The sequence below is a fragment of the Hemitrygon akajei genome, chromosome 15, assembly GCF_048418815.1.
Source record: "Hemitrygon akajei chromosome 15, sHemAka1.3, whole genome shotgun sequence".
Taxonomy (NCBI): Eukaryota; Metazoa; Chordata; class Chondrichthyes; order Myliobatiformes; family Dasyatidae; genus Hemitrygon; species Hemitrygon akajei.
In genome coordinates, this window is record NC_133138.1 from 53443905 (window position 1) to 53463880 (window position 19976).

At 39.4% G+C, this 19976-nt stretch overlaps 1 protein-coding gene across 2 annotated transcripts in view; it reads left to right on the forward strand.

Moving 5' to 3' along the window:
• Positions 1 to 202: 202 nt before the first annotated feature.
• The window catches only part of LOC140739358 (glutamate receptor ionotropic, delta-2-like), a 506376-nt gene continuing 486602 nt past the window's right edge, over positions 203 to 19976 (forward strand). Inside the window, exons 1-2 of one of the 2 annotated variants that reach the window (XM_073067584.1) lie at positions 203 to 491; positions 798 to 919. In XM_073067584.1, coding sequence (XP_072923685.1) covers positions 835 to 919 — 85 coding nt within the window. In that variant the 5' untranslated portion in view covers positions 203 to 491; positions 798 to 834. Of the gene's footprint in view, positions 920 to 19976 lie in introns of both variants that reach the window. The other variant, XM_073067583.1, reaches the window with a different exon arrangement.

Consider the following 19976-nt stretch of genomic DNA (forward strand, 5'->3'; position numbering starts at 1 on the left):
GTAAACGGGTATTTTAAATGAGGAACAGTAACACAAACGTCTTCTGGGGACTAAGCGCTCACCAAAGCATGGAAGGCGTTCAGTGTTTTCAACATGCCCGCTTTGAATGCTGCTAACAACCCGTGACGAGTTTCAGATGAACCCAGGGCATTTCTGCGTGTCCTATTCCGGAAAATGCTGCATAACGTCAGTTTTACCAACGCAAATGGAAGGTATTGCCAGTCAGTGCCGCTCATTGCTGTGTGAATGCAAGCTATCTGGCGTCTCATGTTTTTGACCGATTTAAGGCAATGATCTGAGGAGAGAGGCGGCTCGTACCTCCGTTGCCTTGCCGAGCTCTCTTCACAGAGCACAACGCACGAGAGACGAATAGTCTCTGCAGACGGTCTGCAAGTGGATATTGCACTGTTACTCCGCTCTGGCTGCTCGGATTTTGGGTGTCATGGATTTTTCGCCTCTGACTGACATTGAATTTGTAGCAGCCAGTTACGGTAAAATACATTTGTTTTGCAACATCGTGAACGGCGAGCAGGGAAGTAACGGAGCTGCCCTTGCCGAATCGCGCAGATTTCAGCTGTAGTTTGGTTTACCCTATCGTCACTTGGTGTTTTCAGTCTTTGGAAGAGTGAAATCGAAGGACACGTTATGTGCATGTTATTTATTTTTTAAAATGCAAGCAAAGTTCTAGAAGTGGATTGTCAAGCAAGAAAGAGGCCGTTTCAATATAAGAACAGGTTTTAATTGATCAATACATTTGGATCACAAGGTTTCGCTTTCATGTTATGTGCTTTATGCAGCGGATACCGGCTGTCTTCAACTGACAGTATAAAGGAAATGGAAGTTTTCGCCGCGCTATTTGTGTCCATCGCTTGGATCTTATGTGCCGACACTGTAGCCAGTGATTCTATCATTCACATAGGTAAGGAAGCACTTTGTTTGTCTTTTTAATGGTGGCAAACGTAGTGAAGCTGCTTTCCACGAGTAGAATGAGCATTTATTTACGTCGTACGTTGTCAGCAATCCAAGATCTAAACTAGCACTGGTCTTTAACACGTCGCTTCTGCAAGGATTATAATTTAGTCTGTATGAAAGTCACAGTATCGCCCAATCAACGCACAGACTAATTGATAATTCTGCTTTATAGTTGCTGTGTGGAGTTTCGATATTGAGGTTTCTTCGTAAACTTGTGGCAAAATATAGCTATCAGTGTTTTGTGCTTGTGTGTGTGTGTGTTACGTTGTATGTTAGATAAATTGGTAGGATGAAATACTGAATCAGATTCTGTAGCAGTTCACAGAACGCATTGAAGTGTTGGGAAATCCCCTTGGATGTACACTTCATTAATGCGTGTACGTCTTCAACGTAGCTGGAAAATAGAATAAAGATCTGGTGCAAGTTGGGAAGGTTAATTTTTCAATGGCTCGTGCTTTACGAAGTGCTGATTGCACAAGGTGAACGGGGCCTGGAGTTTTCCAAACGGAGATAGATAGTCAATGGAGAGCTCTGAATTGAGTAACCGGGCCTCGTCAACTCCATTGCAACTGCCGATCATGCAAACACAAGTCGAAAAGCAAACTGAAGCGGAAAGGAGAGGGAGGAAAAAGCGGGTGAGATTGGAGAGGACTGACGCAGCTGTCATCTGCTGAGATCGCTGTACATTTTTACAGTAGGCAAAGTCGGGGCAGTTAATTAAATCCAGCCAAGCGGCCGGTGCATCTCGCGTTAGAAGTCCGGCGCTTCCGTGAATGCGGGCAATTCAGTGCGAGCCCTGCACAATGAGAGCGGGACAGCGCAGTGTTCAAAACCTCCCTAGGCGCACACCGAAAGTGGGGTACAAGTATGATATTTCATAGGAAAAGGGGACCGCTGGCTCGTGTTTTATTCATTCAGTCATCGGCTGTGGATGTCATTGCTGAAACACGGAACCGACCCCAGTTACCCTTGAAGGTGGTGGCGAGCGGTCTTCTGAACCGTTACGCTCAGCGAGTTTAAGGTATCCAAGCTTAACTTGTTCTGTAGGGAAGAGAGCTCCTGGATATAGAATACTGTAAAGGAAAAGCGACGTAATCCAAGTTGGAGAGATTCTGCGAGAACTGATTCAGCGCTGCTGATGTTCTCATGCGCCTTCTGCCCTTTATACTGTTTCTCCGGTGCAGCTTGCAGTTTGCGAAGTGCTGTAGACAAAGCCCAGGAGTTACGTGTAGTGCATTTAGTGGAAAGTACTGCTGTAATACGGATGCTAACATAATGTTCAGCGATAAAGTTGTAGGTGGAGCTCGGAGTGCATAACAGCCAATTTATAACAGCACAATTTATAATGAGCCGAATTGTCTGCTGTAACCAAACATGCATGAAATGACACTGAGTAAAGGAGAATAAAAAGGCTAGCTACCAGATATCAGAAATTTAAAATGTCAGCCGTTTTCCACTCCAAGTGCTCTGAGTCGTCGAAAGAAACCAAATGTTTGATGAGTACTTGGTAAATAGTTAAGATTCCATTCTCATCCCCAACGTTTATAATAGTTCAGAACTGGAGGTAAAATAATAACAAATGTGGAAAAGGAAAACAAATAATTGTATAAAATAATTAATTGGTTAATTAATGCACGTTAAGGATGGCAAGATAAAGGATGCATCATAGCTGCAACATATGGGAGCTTACAGGTGACTGACTCTGTAATCCAGCGCAAACACCCTTGTGCCACGTCTTTGTGGTGTGAGGGATTTTGCCTTGTAATTGATTGCAAAATACCTGGAAGAGCACGATTCACCTTGATGTTTGGATGGACTTCACTGGGTCTTCTGAGTTCATAAGTGATCATGGCTAAGGGGTTTGATTGCAAATGAAATGGGTAAGAGAACCAAGAGGATAGGATTTGAGCACCTCAGCAATTGCAATGGTCCCAACAGGGCTGAGGTTCTATTGGCTGCTTGGATGGCTGCAGGGTGGATGAATTGGCTGACCATAACAACATACTGGAGGAAGCCATTGAAGAGGAGAGAAAAACATGACTGTTAGTAAGGTCAGTATAGGGAAGGGATAAACTCTGTTTTCTGCAGTAAAGAGTAATACTGCAGGTAGCCAACTCCAAGCTGTTAGATATTTGCTTAAGTTTGGGGCAGGAAGATCCATTCATGTGCTGCTAACCCCAAGAAAGTGCCTCTGCACAGTTATTATGAAGATCTAGACACCAAAAACAGTGTCAATTCAGATACTTTCTACATTGTGACCTGGCCCATATACAATTGGCAAAGGAGAATAAGTTGGAGAAAAGGCTGGTGTGGAAATGGGCTTTAGTTCATGGAACATTGGCACCAGTACTAGTGAATGTGGAAGCTGTACAATTGGGATTGTCCATATCATGCTGGGCCAGCACTAGAAAGTCACATAACTAGGGCTGCAAAGGATATCTAACATTTAAAAATAAATGGATCAATGTTGGGATGCTCTCGTAAAGTATAAGGGAATGTCAATGCAAAAGAGGAAGCCATTAGAATGGGAAATGATAAATAAAATTAAACAGGAAGAACATCAAGTGTATATATTTCAGCATAATTCAGCAACCAGACTACAAAGATTACAAAAATGAAAGATTAAAGAGTTTGTGCTTTCATTTCATCTGTTCTAAAATAAAACAGATTAAATGAGAGCACAACAGAAAGAAGTATGATCTGATGGCCATAACAAAAAAAAATATGTTTGTAGCATAACATAATTAGGACCTGAATACTGAAGGACACATTATTCTTAAGGGGATGGAAAGTTATAAAAGATGGCAGAGTGGACCTGCCTCACAAAAGAGAAGGATAACCCGAGTTGAAGAATCCAGGATGTAGAAATGGTTTTAGGTGGGGATGCAAACTAGTTAAGTTTAGAAGTCGCTTGTGGGTGTGTTGCATAATAACCTCACTGTAGGTCAGAAGGAAAAATAAGTAAAGATAATTTATTAGAAAGTTAGGACAATAATCACCATCAACTTTGATCTCCACATATACTAATAAAAATTGATGATAAACAAGAGAATATCTGCAGGTGATAGGAATCCAAGCAACACACACCAAATGTTGGAGGAACTCAGCAGGCCAGGCAATATCTTTGGAAAGGGTAAACAGTTGACACTTTGGGCTGAGACCCTTCATCACAACTAGAGAAAGAAGATGAGGAGTCAGAGTAAGAAGATGGGAAGAGAGGAAGAAATACAAGGTAGTAGGTGAAAGGTGAAACTGGGAATGCAGGAGGGGTGCAGTAAAGAGCTGGGAAGTCAATTGGTGAAAAAGATAAAGGGCTGGAGAAGGGGGAATCTGATAGGAGATTGATGAGCATGGATAGCATGGATAAGAGTTCATAAATAATTTAGATAATTTCATAGCAGTATTGTAAAATGGCATGAAATTAACTAAAATCTCACAATGAAGGAGTTTGTAGGTAACAATAAAGATAAGATGATTGAATTTTACACTTAGTTTGAACAAGAGGAGAATGTCTAAATCTAATATTTTGAGCTTAAATAAGAGCATTTATGAGGCTATATAATCAGAACAAACTGGACAAAATTGGCAGTTTAGGCTGAGAGACTGGTCAATTGAGATACAATGCAGCCATTTAAGGGGAACTTTGCAAATTCACAGAATAGGTATACAATATTCCTAATTTCACAGTCCATGCGTAATTAAAAATTTTAAAGGGAAAGCAGTTATATGAGCTAAATCAGGTGGCAGTGCAATAAACTGTACAGAAAGTAAAAGCAGTAGAGAATGACTAAGAGATTAAAATGGGTGGAAAATTGGAATGAGACAAAGGTGGCCAGAAATCTGAATATTGACAGTGAGAGCTTGTAAACCTTGAGAAGTAAAACAATTGACAATGTGAGCATTGGTCTGAGAGTGTGAGTCTGGGAGATGAATAATAGAAAACAGTGGGTGAAATAGGTTTGTTGCATCAGTCTTCACTATGGATGACACATGTAATGTCCTAGAGAAAACTGTAATTCTGAAATTGGAAGGCAAGAGTACTCAGGACAATTGCAATTGTTGATTATTTTCACATGTACCAAGCTACAGAGAAAAAGATTGTCTTGCATACTTGTCAGTACCTCCAGTTGAAATCTGTTTTTGTGTATTTCCCCCAAGCTGTCAGCCTGTGGTTTTGTATTGCCATGTGCTCCTGTCCCTGCTCCTGCTCTACTCCAGCCCCTGTATTACTGAGTGTGCTGTCTCTCATCTGCTTCTCATTATTACCTGTATTGCTGCCACCTGTGTCTCATTGTGCTCCACCTATCATCTGCTTCTCTTCATCTGCTCAGTGGATTCCAGTCCTGTGTTTTCACCTGTTTGTTGCCTGAGCCTTTCCAGCATTCAGTTCTGTACTCTGTCCATCTGAATATCGACTCTGCCTGTTTCCTGATTCAGATTTTTGGATTTGTCTGGATGTTTTGATCTCTGCCTGAACTTTGTTGCCGACCTTGTTTGCACCTTGGGATTTGTTACTCAATTAATATCACTGTGTGCACAGTACTGGGTCTGTGATTGGATCCCTGTTCCAGCGCCCTGTCAATACTTCATGTAGATCAAATTATTAAGCAGTGCATTGAAGTAATAAAAGGTAAATTAATAACATAATGCAGAAAAAACAGTTACGGATGATGTGCAGTGTAGGTGAACAATAAAGTGAAAGATCATAATGAGATGCATTGTGAGATCAATAATCCATTTTAACATGCTAGGGAAACAAAGTTCAAAAGTTCAAGTTGAAAGTAAATATATTATCAATGTAAATACTGTATATGTCATCATATACTACCCTAAGATTCATTCACTTTAGAACCAATCCTAAACTCAATGAAAAGCTACACACACAGACTGACAAACAACCAATGTATCAAGGAAGATTATCTGTACAAGTACAATAATAATAAATAAATAATATTGAGAACATGAGTTGTTGAGTCCTTGAAAGTGAATCCATTATTGTGGAATCATTTCAGAGCTGTGGTGAGTGAAGTTATTCACACTTATTCAGGAATCTGATCATTGAAGCATAATAACAGTTCCTGAATCTGGTGCTATGGGACTTGAGGATCCTGTACCTCCTTCTTGATGCAAGTAGCGAGAAGAGACCATAGGCTGGATGGTAGAGGGGTCCTTGATGATAGATGCTGCATTCTTGTGGCATTGCTTCTTGTAGATGTGCTCAAGGACAATAGGACATAAGATCAGAATTAGGTCTTTTAGCCCATCATGTCTGTGCCAAATGGTGAAGAGGGCTTTGCCTGCAATGGATGGATTGGGCTGTATCTCTCAATTTTTGTAGGCCTTTTCATTCCTGGACAATGGTGTTTCCAATCTAGACCTTGTTGCAACAGTCAGGATACTCTGCATCTATAGTAGTGTGTCAAAGTTCACATGTACGAAATCTGAGTAAACGTCTAAGAAAGTAGAGGCACTGCCATGCCTCCTTTGTAGTGACACTTACTGCTAGTCCCAGGACAGATCCCAATATGATAATGCCAAGGAATTTAAAGCTGCCGACTTTATCCACCTCCTATCCCTTAATGAGAAATGGGTCAAGGACCTCCAGTTTCTTCCTGCTAATAATCAGCTCTGTGGTTCTGCTGACGTGGAGTGGGAGGTTGTTGTTGCAGTAATCAACCAGATTTTCAAGCTCCCTCCTTTATGTCAGTTCATCATTACCTTTGATTCAGCCACAATAGTGGTGTTGTCAGCAAACCTAAATATGGCATTGGAGCTGTACTTAGTCTCAGTCGTAGCTATATTGTGAACAGAGCCAGGGGCTAGTTACAAAGCCTTGTGGTGCATGTATACTGATGGTAATTGTGGTTAGAGAATGCATGTTTATGAAGTAAGTAGGAATGCTGTCAAAAGGGCTATTGCCAGAACAATTGAATATAAAAGTGGGAGATTATGTTTCAGTTAGATAGAGCATTAGTGTCCACACTATGGTGCACTGTACAATGATCTCTGTGTTATGGCCATTTGTAGTATGGAAATTTGACCTTACAGAATTCACAAATTGCAGCCTAGAAATCTAAGATATGTTTAAAAATAAACACAGGACAGCAACTTTTTTTGAAAGTGTTGCTTCCTCAGAATTTGTTTTGTTTATGATAGCTTGAAGCTGAACACAAATATAATTTCAGACTACTTGCTTCATGTGGGAATTTGAAGAAACAAGAAATTAACTTTTATTGAATATAATGTGTTTAATTGCATTACCACGCTGATGCTTTGCAACAGTTCAACTAAACTAAAAATGTTTTGTTGATGATTTTCATTTGTACTTGGTGCCTGAGGCTTCTCGCTTAAGTGTCCAACAATAATTTGCTTGCATTGATGGATTCCATTTGCCCTGACACTGTTTCTTCATGATCATAATGCCCTGGTGAAAACTTACACCATGCATGTCATTGACAGTGCCAAGATTTGCAGGAATGAAGTCTAAATGGCAATGCAGAAAATCAGTCTTTAGTGACATGTTGCATTTCATGGCTTTGTATGCTTGAAGCATGTTGTCAACCAGCTGCATGTAGTTTGGTGCTCTGTAGTTGCCAAAAAAAATTTCAGCAACATTCTTGAATGCCTTTCATGTGATTTTCTCCAGTCCCACTAGAAGTTCTTCAAATTGCCTGTCATTGATGTCCTGTTTGATTTGTGGACCAACAAGATCCTTAATCTTAGCATCAGTTATCTGACTTGAATTATGAATTGAATTAACAAATACAGTTGTTTTTAAAAAAACATAGTGCGTGATAGAGAAATTCCATAGTGATTTTCATGATCAGCAGCCCAAGATCCATAAGATACATGCAGAAGTATTCAAGAAGCAAAATTTTTGTTTTCCAGTGTAACAAAGTAATAAAATTCACTCTCTTGGAATTTCTGTGGAAAAAAAAGGTAAACACAAAATTTAACTTTTTACTTACTTCCCTTTCTTGATGCAGTGATGATCCCCAGGTTTGATTTTATGATGGCAAGAAGATCCTCAAGAAAGTAGTAGCAGGCAGTCATTCATGTTCATGTGCTGATCTGAAATGTATCTATTAAAAAAGTTGTAAATCAAAGTTCATATATGTCAACATAATAAATCCATAGAATAATAATCATAAGAGAGTTAATGAAACATCGCACCAACTTGTAAACATGAAAAAGTCTTCAGATGCTGAAGATCCAAAGCAACACACACACAAAGTACTGGAGGAACTCAGCAGGTGAGGCGGCATCTACTGAAATGAATAAGCAGTCAATGTTTCAGGCTGAGACATTTCTTCAGGACTGGAACGGAAGGGGGAAGATGCCAGAATAAAAAGTTGGAGGGAGGAGAAGGAGGATAGCTAGAAGGTGATAGGTGAAGCCGGGTGGATAGGAAAGGTAAAGGACTGGTGAGAAAGGAATCTGATAGGAGAATGGACCATAGGAAAAAGGGAAGGAGGAGGGGACCCAGGGGGAAGGGATAAGCAGGTGAGAAGAGGTATGAGCCCAGAGTGGGGAGTAGAAAAAGAAGAGGGGGAGGGAAAAATTTCTTCACCAGAAGGAGAAATCAATATTCATGCCATCAGATTAAAGGCTACCTAGATGGAACATAAGGTGTTACTCCTCCGCCCTGAGGGTGGTCTCATCTTTGCATAAGAGAAGGCCTTGGACCGACATATCAGAACGGGAATGGGAATTGGAATAAAAATGTTTGGCCACCGGGAACTTCAGCTTTTGGCAGATGGAGCAGAGGTGTTTGATGAAGCAGTCCCCTAATTTATGATGGACCTCATCAATGTAGAGGAGGCTGCATCAGGAGCACGGGACACAAAAGAAGATAGCAGCAGATTTGTAGGTGAAGTGTTGCTCACCTGGAAGGACTGCTTGGGGCCCTGAATAGAGATGAGGAAGGAGGTAATTAGGCAGGTGTAGCACTTGGGCCACTTGCATGGATAAGTGCCAGGAGGGAGATTAGTGAGAGGGACAGATACTCAAGGGAACCATGGAGGGAGTAATCCCTGTGGAAAACAGAGGGGGGAAGGTTAAGATACGTTTGGTGGTAGGATATATTTGAAGATGGCAGAAGATGTGGAGAATGATGTGCTGGATGCAGAGGCTCATGGGGTGTTAAGTAAGGGCAAGAGGAACTTTATCACTATCAAGGGGGCAGGAAGATGGGGTGAGCGCGGATGTTTGAGGATTGGAGGAGTTGTAGGTGAGGGCAGCATCAATAGTGGTGGAGGAGAAACTATGTTTGGTAAAGAAGAAGGACATCTCTGATGACCTGGAAAGGAAAGCCACGTTCTGGGAATAGATGCAGTGGAGACAAAGGAACTGAGAAAAAGGAATAGCATTTTTATAGGAGATAGGGTGCGAAGGGGTATAGTCAAGATAACAGTAAGAATTGGTAAGTTTACAAAAAATGTCGGTTGACAGTTTGTCTCCAGAGGTGGAGACAGTGAGATCGAGAAAGGAGAGGGAGGTGTCAGAAATGAAAAAAGTAAATTTAAGGGAAGGGTAGAAGTTAGAGGCAAAGTTAATGAAATTGACGAGCTCAGCATGGGTATAGGAAGCCATCAGTGTAGCAGAGGAAGAGTTGGGAAGCATTACCAGAGGAGGCTTGGATCATGGACTGTTCTACATGAAACCCCACTGCTTTCCTTGGCTGTGTAAATCTAGGGAAGATGCACTCCAGTCCAGCCAAACCTGTGAGATAGAGACGGCTCTCCCACCCTAAACCCCGGTTTGTGTGGATGCTGTGTAATTTGCTACCCTGTTACAACTCAGTGCCAAGAAATAACAGACAGCATATGGCATACAATTAAAGAAATTATATTTATGAACCTTAACTAAAGAGTAAAGGAAGAAAAATTCAAAAAGGTCATATTATAATTGAACAGTCAAATATGCACAGTTGGAGCTCAACTCTTCTAAAAGTTCTTATTCACTAATCCTCAGTCGACTGTTGCACCTTGCTGCATGGAATCACAGACCCCCACCAGGTCGAATCCTACAACTGGTTGTCTCCAGTGTCTTCACTCTTCATCTCCCGCTGAAGAAAGGACCCCAGCTCACACCGGTGTCAGGCATACTACACAAAAACCCGCTCCCCTGATTGGATGGCTCACATTCCAAAGCATCCATTATTTCTAACCATATTCCAAACATTGCTTTCTACAGAAAAACTATTCTGTTAGCAGTGAAACTTTCCCAGGGTGCTACATACATAGCCTACAAAATGGCAGGCATAGCTGGGACCCATGCTGGTGCCCATGGCTACCTCTTGAGTCTGGAGAAAGTTGTGGAGCTGAAGGAAACTTGGGCATCCTACCAGTGTGCTAAAGACAACTAATTGTGCAAATGCAAAAATAAATAAATAATCAATAATAATAATAAAAATAAGCAATAACTATCAAGAACATGAGATGAGGAGTCTTGGAAAGAGAGTCCATAGGTGTGGGAACATTGGGGCAAGTGATGTGAGTGAAGTTATCATTTTTGTTTCAAGAGCCTGATAGCTGAGGGGTAATAACTGTTCCTGAACCCGTCAGTATGAGTCCTCGGGCTCCTGTACCTTCCTGTTGACAGTAGTGAGTAGAGGTCATCCTAGGACAGAGACTATTCATCTCTGTCAGTTATAACCATCCTCCTTTTGTCTGTTATGACATCAGTTTGTGGAGATTCCTCATCCGAAAGAGGGTGTAATATGCTAAGCAGCAGGGAACTTCCTTGATTATATGAGTTGATATCGTGAAATTTCACAAGTTTTTGTAGATGTCCAATGCCAGTTGTGCTCCACTATGTATACTTGGTTATACAAGTATTCTAAAATAAGTGTTTTAGTGCTCAGAGAGGAAAGAGATTAATAACCTGGGGAAAAGCCAGAAATGAGATTGCAATGCACTAATATTTAAAGGAAAGTTGCCTGAGTGTACATGGATGAATATATGAGACAGCTGTAGGGAAAATCTGAGAAAGCAACCATGGGAAAGAGGGAAAACCCTTTGATAGTAGATGTATGGAACTGTCTGATGTTATTTCAGTTCATGTACTTTCTGTATCTGCATATTGAATCAGGATTCAAGTTAGTTGGTCCCTGGATGTCTTTTTCTTACTACATTTCACGTTCTTTTGTGCATAAAATTCTATCTTACCTCTGTTGATTGCTTTCTTACTTCTCCTGTGTTCTGGCTGTATTCTCGATATAAATCCCTCTAATGTTTCTCTGGAGTGTAATAGATTTACTCAGCTTTTGAAAAAACTATTACAAATACAGGCCAATGTACTTTGCATTTCAGCCAAATAAATAAATGTGTTCGCTATACTTTCCAGTAGTCAGACCCCATTCATGTAAAATAAAATGGAATTCTATTAAGTTTCAATAATTGAATGGGTTGATTATTACTGTTAGTGGACAGCTGTTGTGTTCATTAGTTAATTTTTATACTGTTTACATCCTGCAGCACAGAGGCAACGTAGCTGTTGCTTAACAATTCATCTTGACTGGAATTTTTAAGAACTCACCTGCGAATATATTAGATGCTTACTTTAGAAATTGATTCATGAACAGTACAGAGCAAGTTTGATTTACAAACAGAAAGAAGCAGAAATTTAATCTGAAAGATCCAAAATCCATTCACAAAAAAATTGACTCTCCAAGGAGTCCTTTTTTGAAGAGCCAATATGGATTACTTTTATATACTTTGGGATTCTATATTATATGTAGATGAAGTGATGCAATTGAACCCATGTATTCTTGGCAGAAGCACTGATTAACATATACAGTTGAATGTTTGTCATGTAGAAATTGCCTCATTGTAAGGTCACTTGTTTTAAAGATGCCGACTTAGCAAAGATATTCTGATGCTGCAAAAAAAACTGTCATGGTTTTACCTTTGCCTTTTTCACTTTATTCTAATTTTGGAAATTCTAAAATGAGAATTGCATCAAGGCCAAAACAGTGGGACCACAGCAAGATGTACACTTGTGTTCCACATTTTGGGCATGAAGAGAGTACCTGCTGGTATTTTCTAATCTCTTGTATGTCTAACGGTTTTACCAAATGGTGAGAGGGTGGAGATTGGTGTTTTAAGTCAGGAAATGTTGACCAGGAGCAAGATACATAAGCTAGTTGAGTGGTGTCACAGTAACAACTTTACACTCAACACCAGTAAGACTAAGAACTGATTGTGGTCTTCAGAAAGGTTAAGACGAGGGAACATACACCAGTCCCCATAGAAGTCAAGAGAGCGAGCAATTTCAAGTTCCTGGGTGTCTATATCTCTGAGGATCTATCCTGGACCCAACATATTGATGCAGCTACAAAGAAGGCATGACAGTGGCTATATTTAATTAGGAGCTTGAGGAAATTTGGTGTGTCACCAAAGACACTTGCAAATTTCTACAGAAGTACAGTGGATAGCATTCAGCGACAGGTTACTATCGATGCAATGCTCCTCAGACAGGATGAAGAGGTCAATACTCCCCAATGCCATTAGGCTTTACAATTCTACCGCCAGGACTTAAGAACTTTTAAAAAGCTATTATTAATGCTTTTTGAGATGGTGATTTAGATGCATATCATATTTTTTTACTGAGTTAAGTATTGTATGTAATTAGTTTTGCTACAACAAGTGTATGGGACATTGGAAAAAAAGTTGAATTTCCCCATGGGGATGAATAAAGTATCTATCTATCTATCTATCTATCTATCTATCTATCTATCTAACTGGCTACAACACTGTCTGGTATTGGCATGGGGGAGCTACTGCAGGGATTTGTAAACTTAGTTGCATCATGGGCACTGATCTCCGTAGTATCCAGGACATCTTCATGGAGCAATGCCTCATTAAGGACCCCCATCATTCAGGTCATGACTCCCGTGTTCTTGTTGCTACCATCAGGAAGAAGGTAGAGAAAGAGCAATGCTCACAATCGTGATTACGGAACAGCTTCTTCCCTTCTGTAGTCCAATTTCTGAATGGGCATTGAACCTATGAACAATACCTCACTACATTTTTATTTTTTCTATTTTTGCACTACTTACTTAATTTAACTAGTATGTATATACACACACACACACACACACACACACACACACACACACACACACACACACACACACACACACACACACACACACACACACACACACACACACACACACACGCACGCTTTATTTCACACTTTCCTCTATTATTATGTATTGCATTGTACTGCTGCTGCGAAGGTAACAAATTTGGTGACATATACTGGTGATATTAAACTTGATTCTGAGGAAGTTAAATATTCAAGTTGCTTATCTAAAACACTCCATAGATGTTCTTTGGTTGAGGTTCTGCTTTCTTGAATGCATCAGTATTGTCCATCTATTTAGGGACGGAATGGAGATGCTTATTTTTCAGAGGTAGATTTGGAATTAATGTATAGCTAATGTAAAACAGCGATTGTGATCTTACATGTGAGGATATATTTATTAGGGAAACAAAGTGTGCTATTAGCTCCTGATGACAGATCCTACTGGAATTTTCCCCCACACTATTGCCATCACAATTCTCAGCAATTTTCATTGCAGCTCTAAAGCCAACCACTTTGAAAGGCACCACTGTAAAGTAAACAAACTCCCACTGATGTGATTCAATTACAGCAATTTCATGATTACTCTGATAGTTGTTTAAAGGTACCTGTGTTGATGAAGTAGAATCCTTTGTGTGTTTAAGCCCTAGTACATTTATAGGTGTTGATCAGCATCTAGTAACAAAATCTAACTTGTTTGAAAAACAGTAGGATTTTCATCTTGACCACCTGTTGGAAACTTAAGTCTTGGTGCTGACAAAAACATCCTTTAATATATACACCAATACTGTTGATTTTATGGTTGCCTGACCTAAAAAAGACTGACTGGCATAGAGGGCAGATGTTACTATCCTTCACTGCTACTCCCCAATGCCATTAGGCTTTACAATTCAACTGCCAGGACTTAAGAACTTTTTTTAAAGCTATTATTAATGCTTTTTGAGTTAGTGATTTAGATGCATATCATATTATTACTGAGTTAAGTATTGTATGTAATGAGTTTTTGCTACAACAAGTGTATGGGACATTGGAAAAAATGTTGAATTTCCCCATGGGGATGAATAAAGTATCTATCTATCTATCTATCTATCTATCATTATTCCAGTAGCAGTGAAGGCTTGGTGAACTGACAGCAAGAAATAGCAAAATCCTGTAGTTGTCTCTCAGCTGTAGCACTAGTGGAGACATTGCTCTGCTTCTGTGTCCAGGTAAATGTTAGGTGAGTTTTTAACATCTCTTTGTGAGAACAGGGGTAAACAGTGGCCTCTCTAATCTGCTTATGTTTGCACTGGTGACTGTGATCATCTTCAAGTTCTCTGATAAAATGAATAATGCATAAAGGTTGTTCAACTTGTATAAGGGGTGGCTGATGCTGATTGCTATGAAATCTTTGCTGTAATTGATAAAAAAAAACAGATAATAGGCAGAAATAAATTGAGTTTGGTGTGCGAATATGGTAGTTCAGTAGCAAGGCTGCTGCACTGATAATCAAAGGAGCTTAACTTTATGCCAAGTAGTTGCATTTGTAAATTTGAACTTCTTAAGAAGTTTACTCTTAAGCTGGTACCCATAAATGAAACTGAAGTTGTCTTTTGTAATTAGCAAAAAAAATCTATTGATTGATGTCCAGTGTGGAATGGAACCAAATATTGTTTCTCAAAAATGTCCACATATGACTCCAATTTGATGGGAAATGTGATCTAACTTGGCTAATTAGACATTTTTAAAACAGTGAGTGATGATAATAAATGTTAGTTTTGCTAATACTAAAATAACATTGATACGTATATAACCATAATGAATAAAGCATACCAGTAATAAACAATAAGTCAGATAACATCCAAGGAGGGAAAAACAGCTGATATTTGAGGTTGATGACTTATCAAAAGAATGACAAAGGACAGTCTCAGTTCAGATGAGACTTATCAGGCTGAACCACAAACTGTTTATTTCTGTACTCCTATTGTTTGACTTACTGAGTAGCTGTGGGATTTTCCATTTTTTTTCCAGGATTCCATCATCTACAATATTTCAAGTGCAGGTGGTAAGGGAAACTGAGGTTCAATGAAGCAATTAAAAATTGCAGTGCAAGTGATGCAATAACAAAGGGAGAAACAAATGTCCTAAAATGAAATGTTATGCATAAAATTGTACATTTGTTATTTTACAGAGAGTGGTGAGTGCTTGTAAACCACTTCCGTGAGTGCTGGTGGAGGCAGATGCATCAGGGATATTTAAAAGACTTTTAGGAAGGCCACAGATGAAAGAAAAATGGAGGGCTATGTGGGAGAGAAGGGTTTGATTGATCTTGGAGTAGGATAAGAGATCGGTACTTAATGATGGGCTGAAAGGCCTGCATTGTGCTGTATGTTCTATATTCTATGAGATGGATTATACTGCTGACTACAGCTTTGTATATATACATTCAGTTGTCTTGAAAGGATGTGGATGGAATGTGTCATCACTACATTGTGGCATTTGTTTCCCAGCAATTTTTACATGGTCACTAATCACTGGAGTTGTACTTCAGGTGAGAAGTAAAATAACTTGAAGCAAAGTAAGGATTTCTTGTCATGAAGTGGTATGCTGTGCTCTGCAATGTATTGTCTGAAACAATGTTAAAAGAAAATTGAATTGTCCATTTCTAAAGGGAATTGGATATGTACTTGAAAGGAAATAAAATGGCACAATGAAGACAGACAGTAGAGCTACCATGGTCTATCATTGATTCTATAATAATAAAAGGTTCCAATCTGCTTATTTGGTAATGCTTCTAGAAAATGGGCATTTTTTAAGTAGTCATATCACTGGTTCCAAGCTTGCCTTTTTATATGCAAGAAATTATTTAAGCATCTTATCACAATATTTCATTGTATATTGGGAATGCACAGATTGCCTGCCTTTTTTCCTAGGCACTGTGCAAGACAGGAGCATAATATGTGTGTCTGTATAAATTAACCAGAAACCATTGAAATGATTTATTCACAACAATCATAACTTTTTTGGTATAAAAATGAGGCAGCAAGATGGTGCTAGTGAAAATACCACATTTAAAAAATGGAACAACATTATATATGACCGCCAGGCCAAACTTCCTACAGTGTCTGATAATCACAAGTTTTTCAGGTGAGAATCTTGTGTGTGGGTGAGACAGTGCCCTCCTCCTACTAGGTGAACTCTAAATGTCAGCTCCTGAAAAACGGGGGTTTAAAGTTGAACTCTGACAAGGGGGCAGTGAAACCTCACATCTCTCTTTAGTGTCTCCACCATAGAATGCAAAACATAAGATTAAAAGAATCTCATGGTTTGGAGGGTAATTATATTTTTCAAAGTGTATTATTCAGATTGAAGAATATAAACGGCCTTTGGCTGTTCATTTGCTTTGTTTAGTAAGCAAGCCTTAGCCTAAGCCAGTGTCATAAAGTGCATTTGGCTTTGCTTTATTTTCTCTCAAAGCTGAAATGCTTTCTTTTATTAACCAATTAACAGAGTTAATTAATTGGGTTATCACCCAATGGCAAACTCAGTCACACAGCTCCAGTAATCTGAGATCAATCCTGACCCGTGCTGCCCATACACAGTTTACATATTGTATGTGGCCCTTGGCTTTCCCCTGAGAGGACCAGTTTCCTGCTTAATATGGTATCCAGCTGCAGTAAATAGCATTTTGTAAACAGGTGAGTGCTAGAACCTGGGGGAGAGGATTATGTTATAAAAATGTGCAAGCATAAAATGTGTGTTTGGGGCTTGGTCTGGATGGTGAGAAAAAGGCCTATTTCTGTGCTTTGTGTCTATTTGATAGTGTAAGGAGGTTATTCGATTTGCCAAAGAACAATCCAGCCTGTCCCCCTCTCTGCCCTCTCCCCATTGCCTTGCATTTTTTTTACTTTTCAAATTATTTTTCAGCTGTCTTGAACCTGTCTATATACTACTATCCCTGTGATGCACCATCAATAACTCTCCGAGACATGAGGCGAGATATAGGTTTTTATTGGCTGGAAGAAAGAAGAAGAAGCAATTGACGACCACACTACATCCTGGAGACTGAGACCAGGGCTCAGGCTCCAATTGTCTTTATACCGGGGTCCGTGGGAGGAGCCACAGGAGCAGTCAGCGGCGGGGCGGGGGGGGGGGGGGGGCGTGTCCAGACAGCTATATGTAGTTCACCACACCCTGGCAGTGCAATCCAGATTTTGCTACTCACTGTGTGAAAACAAAACAAAATCTTCATGTCCTTGGCAATTTTCTACCAGTCGCCTTGAGAATGTTTCCTGTGGTTTTAAACCACTAACTTGTAGAGTCACAGAGAGACACAGCATGGAAACAGACAGTTCAGCCCTCCAGGTCTATGCTAACCATACACCATCCATTTACACCAGTCCTATATGATCTCTCATTTTTTATTCTCACCACATTCTGTTTAACTCACCCCAGATTTTACCATTCACCCACACACTAAGGGTAATATATAATTAACCTACTGTCCCATGGGTATTTGGGACGGGTGGAAACTAGAACAACAAGTGAAAACCCACATAATCACAGGGAGAATGTGTCGACTTCACAGTCTCAGGATTGAATCTGAGTCTCTGATACTGTGAGGCAGCAGCTCAACTAGCTGCACGATGGTGCTGCACATCGTTGCAATATTAGCTCCCATAAAAATCTGGAGATTAGTGCAACAGGCTTACTACAAAATTATGAGACACTTTAATCTTCAGATTGGTTAAATCAACTTTAATAAGCTGGACAATAAATTTAAACAGCATTGAGGAATTGGTGGGAAGACGGGCTACTTGATTTGTTCACTGAGAGTTTTTAGGTACCGCAGTAAAGGAAAGAGCTACAAGTGTAGGTCCTTCACAGGAGAATTTATAAAATTTATAAAATGCCAGATGAATTAAATAATTACTTGAGTCAATCTTTACAAAAGAAGACATGCAAAAAGTCCATATAAGTTAGAGAATTAAGGAACTTCATCAAAAATATGTACTAGAGAAGTTGATGAGTTGGAAAGCTGTTGAATTCGAAGGACCCAGTGACTTGACATCACAGAATCTAAAAAGAAGGTAGCTTTAAAGATGATGGAACCTATGGCTGATCATTTTATAAGAAATAACACTGCATATTAGAAAGAGGATTGAGCAGAGCCAGCTTGGATGTATGAAAGGAAAAATAAAACACTGGTGATTAAACAGATAGCTCTTTGAGGATGTAGATCAGATGAGTTTGAATCAGAGGTTGTGGTGCATTTGGACCTTTGGAAGGCATTTGGTAAGGTCCTAAATAGTAATACATGGAAATACACTGTCATGGATTGAGAATTGGTTGTTGTACAGAAAACAAAGAGTGGGAATAAATGTATTGTTTTCAGGTTGTTTGGCCATGAATTGTAGAATGCCACAGTGATTGATGTTTGGACCCTAGCATTTCATAATCTCTATCAATGATTTGCCTGAGGGGTCCAAGCTTACTGGCAATAATAAACCAATGGAATTGTGAGTACAGAGAATGTGAAGTGGCTTCAAGGGGATAGAGACAAGCTAATTAATTGGCAAATGGAAAATACTGTTGAAAAATGTGAGGTTATCAACTTCAGTGAAATAGAGTTTTTGTTAAACGGTGAGCGATTTAATAACGTAGGGCTTAATTGCAGGTGTAAGAAGTTGTATTACCTTCCACCAGTGAAACCAGTTTCCCTCCATCTACTCAAAGTTTGCTCTTCATAATTTTAAACACATCAGATCCTTCTCATAGCTCCTTCTGTTCTGAGGAAAACAGTCCTAGCTTATTCAATCTTTGCATTAAAGTCACTCGTGCCTCAAATAATTTTACACCTGTTAAAGCCTTTGCACCTTTCCTAAAGTGTTGCATCCAAAAAGGGACACAATATCCATCTTGTGATTGAACTGCATAGTTATATAAAGATTATTCATGACTACCAAGACTCTGTGCCTCTATTTATAAAGCCAATCATCCAATAGGCTTTATAAGTACTTCAGTGACTTGCCCTGCTAATCTGAGCTAGACACATAGTCTCACAGTGCTCTCTGTTCTCGAATCATTTTTTAGTATTGTGCCATCTAGGTTATATTGTGTTTTCTCATTCTTCCTTCCAAGTGTAACACATCACGAATCTCAGCATTAAATCTATCTGGCACTATTCAGTAAGTCTGTCTGCATCTCCTTGAAGGTTATTATTATTATTCTCCTCACTGTATACACTGCATCCAAGTTTTGCATTATCATCATCATCAGAATTTGAAACTGTGCCCTATACATCCCAGTCCAGATAATTAAAACATATTAAGAAATATAGTAGAGCTAGTACTGACTTCTGTGGAATCCTGCATTCGGTTCCCACGGGCCCACTAAATAACCTTTCACTTCTGTTGTTTGTTTTCTGTCCAGCCAATTTTCTGCACAACCCTTTCTATTTCATGAACTATATAACATAAATTATTATATCCATTTTAAATACAATTTGTAATTAATATCAAATGAGTGGGTTATAGCATCCTTATGATTATAATATTAGAGCTGAAACAGAGTTCAAATTCAACCAGTCAAATAAGCTGTGGTGGCAGTTTGCTGCAGAAAGTGACACTCTTGGGGTAATAACTGATAACAATAAGGTCTGGTAATGATCATTTACCAAAGAAGAAAATGGAAGAGTTGTAAAAAAAAATTGTAAGATGCAATGTAAGATTTATAGGGTGTGAGAAATTAATAGAATGAATAGATACATTTAATGTCAGAGAAATGTATACAATATACATCCTGAAATTTCTCTTCTTCGCAAACATCCACAAAAACAGAGAAGTGCCCCAAAGAATGAATGACCGTTAAATGTTAGCACCCCAAACCCCCCCCCCACACATAAGCATCAGCAAAGCAATGATCCCCTCCCTTCC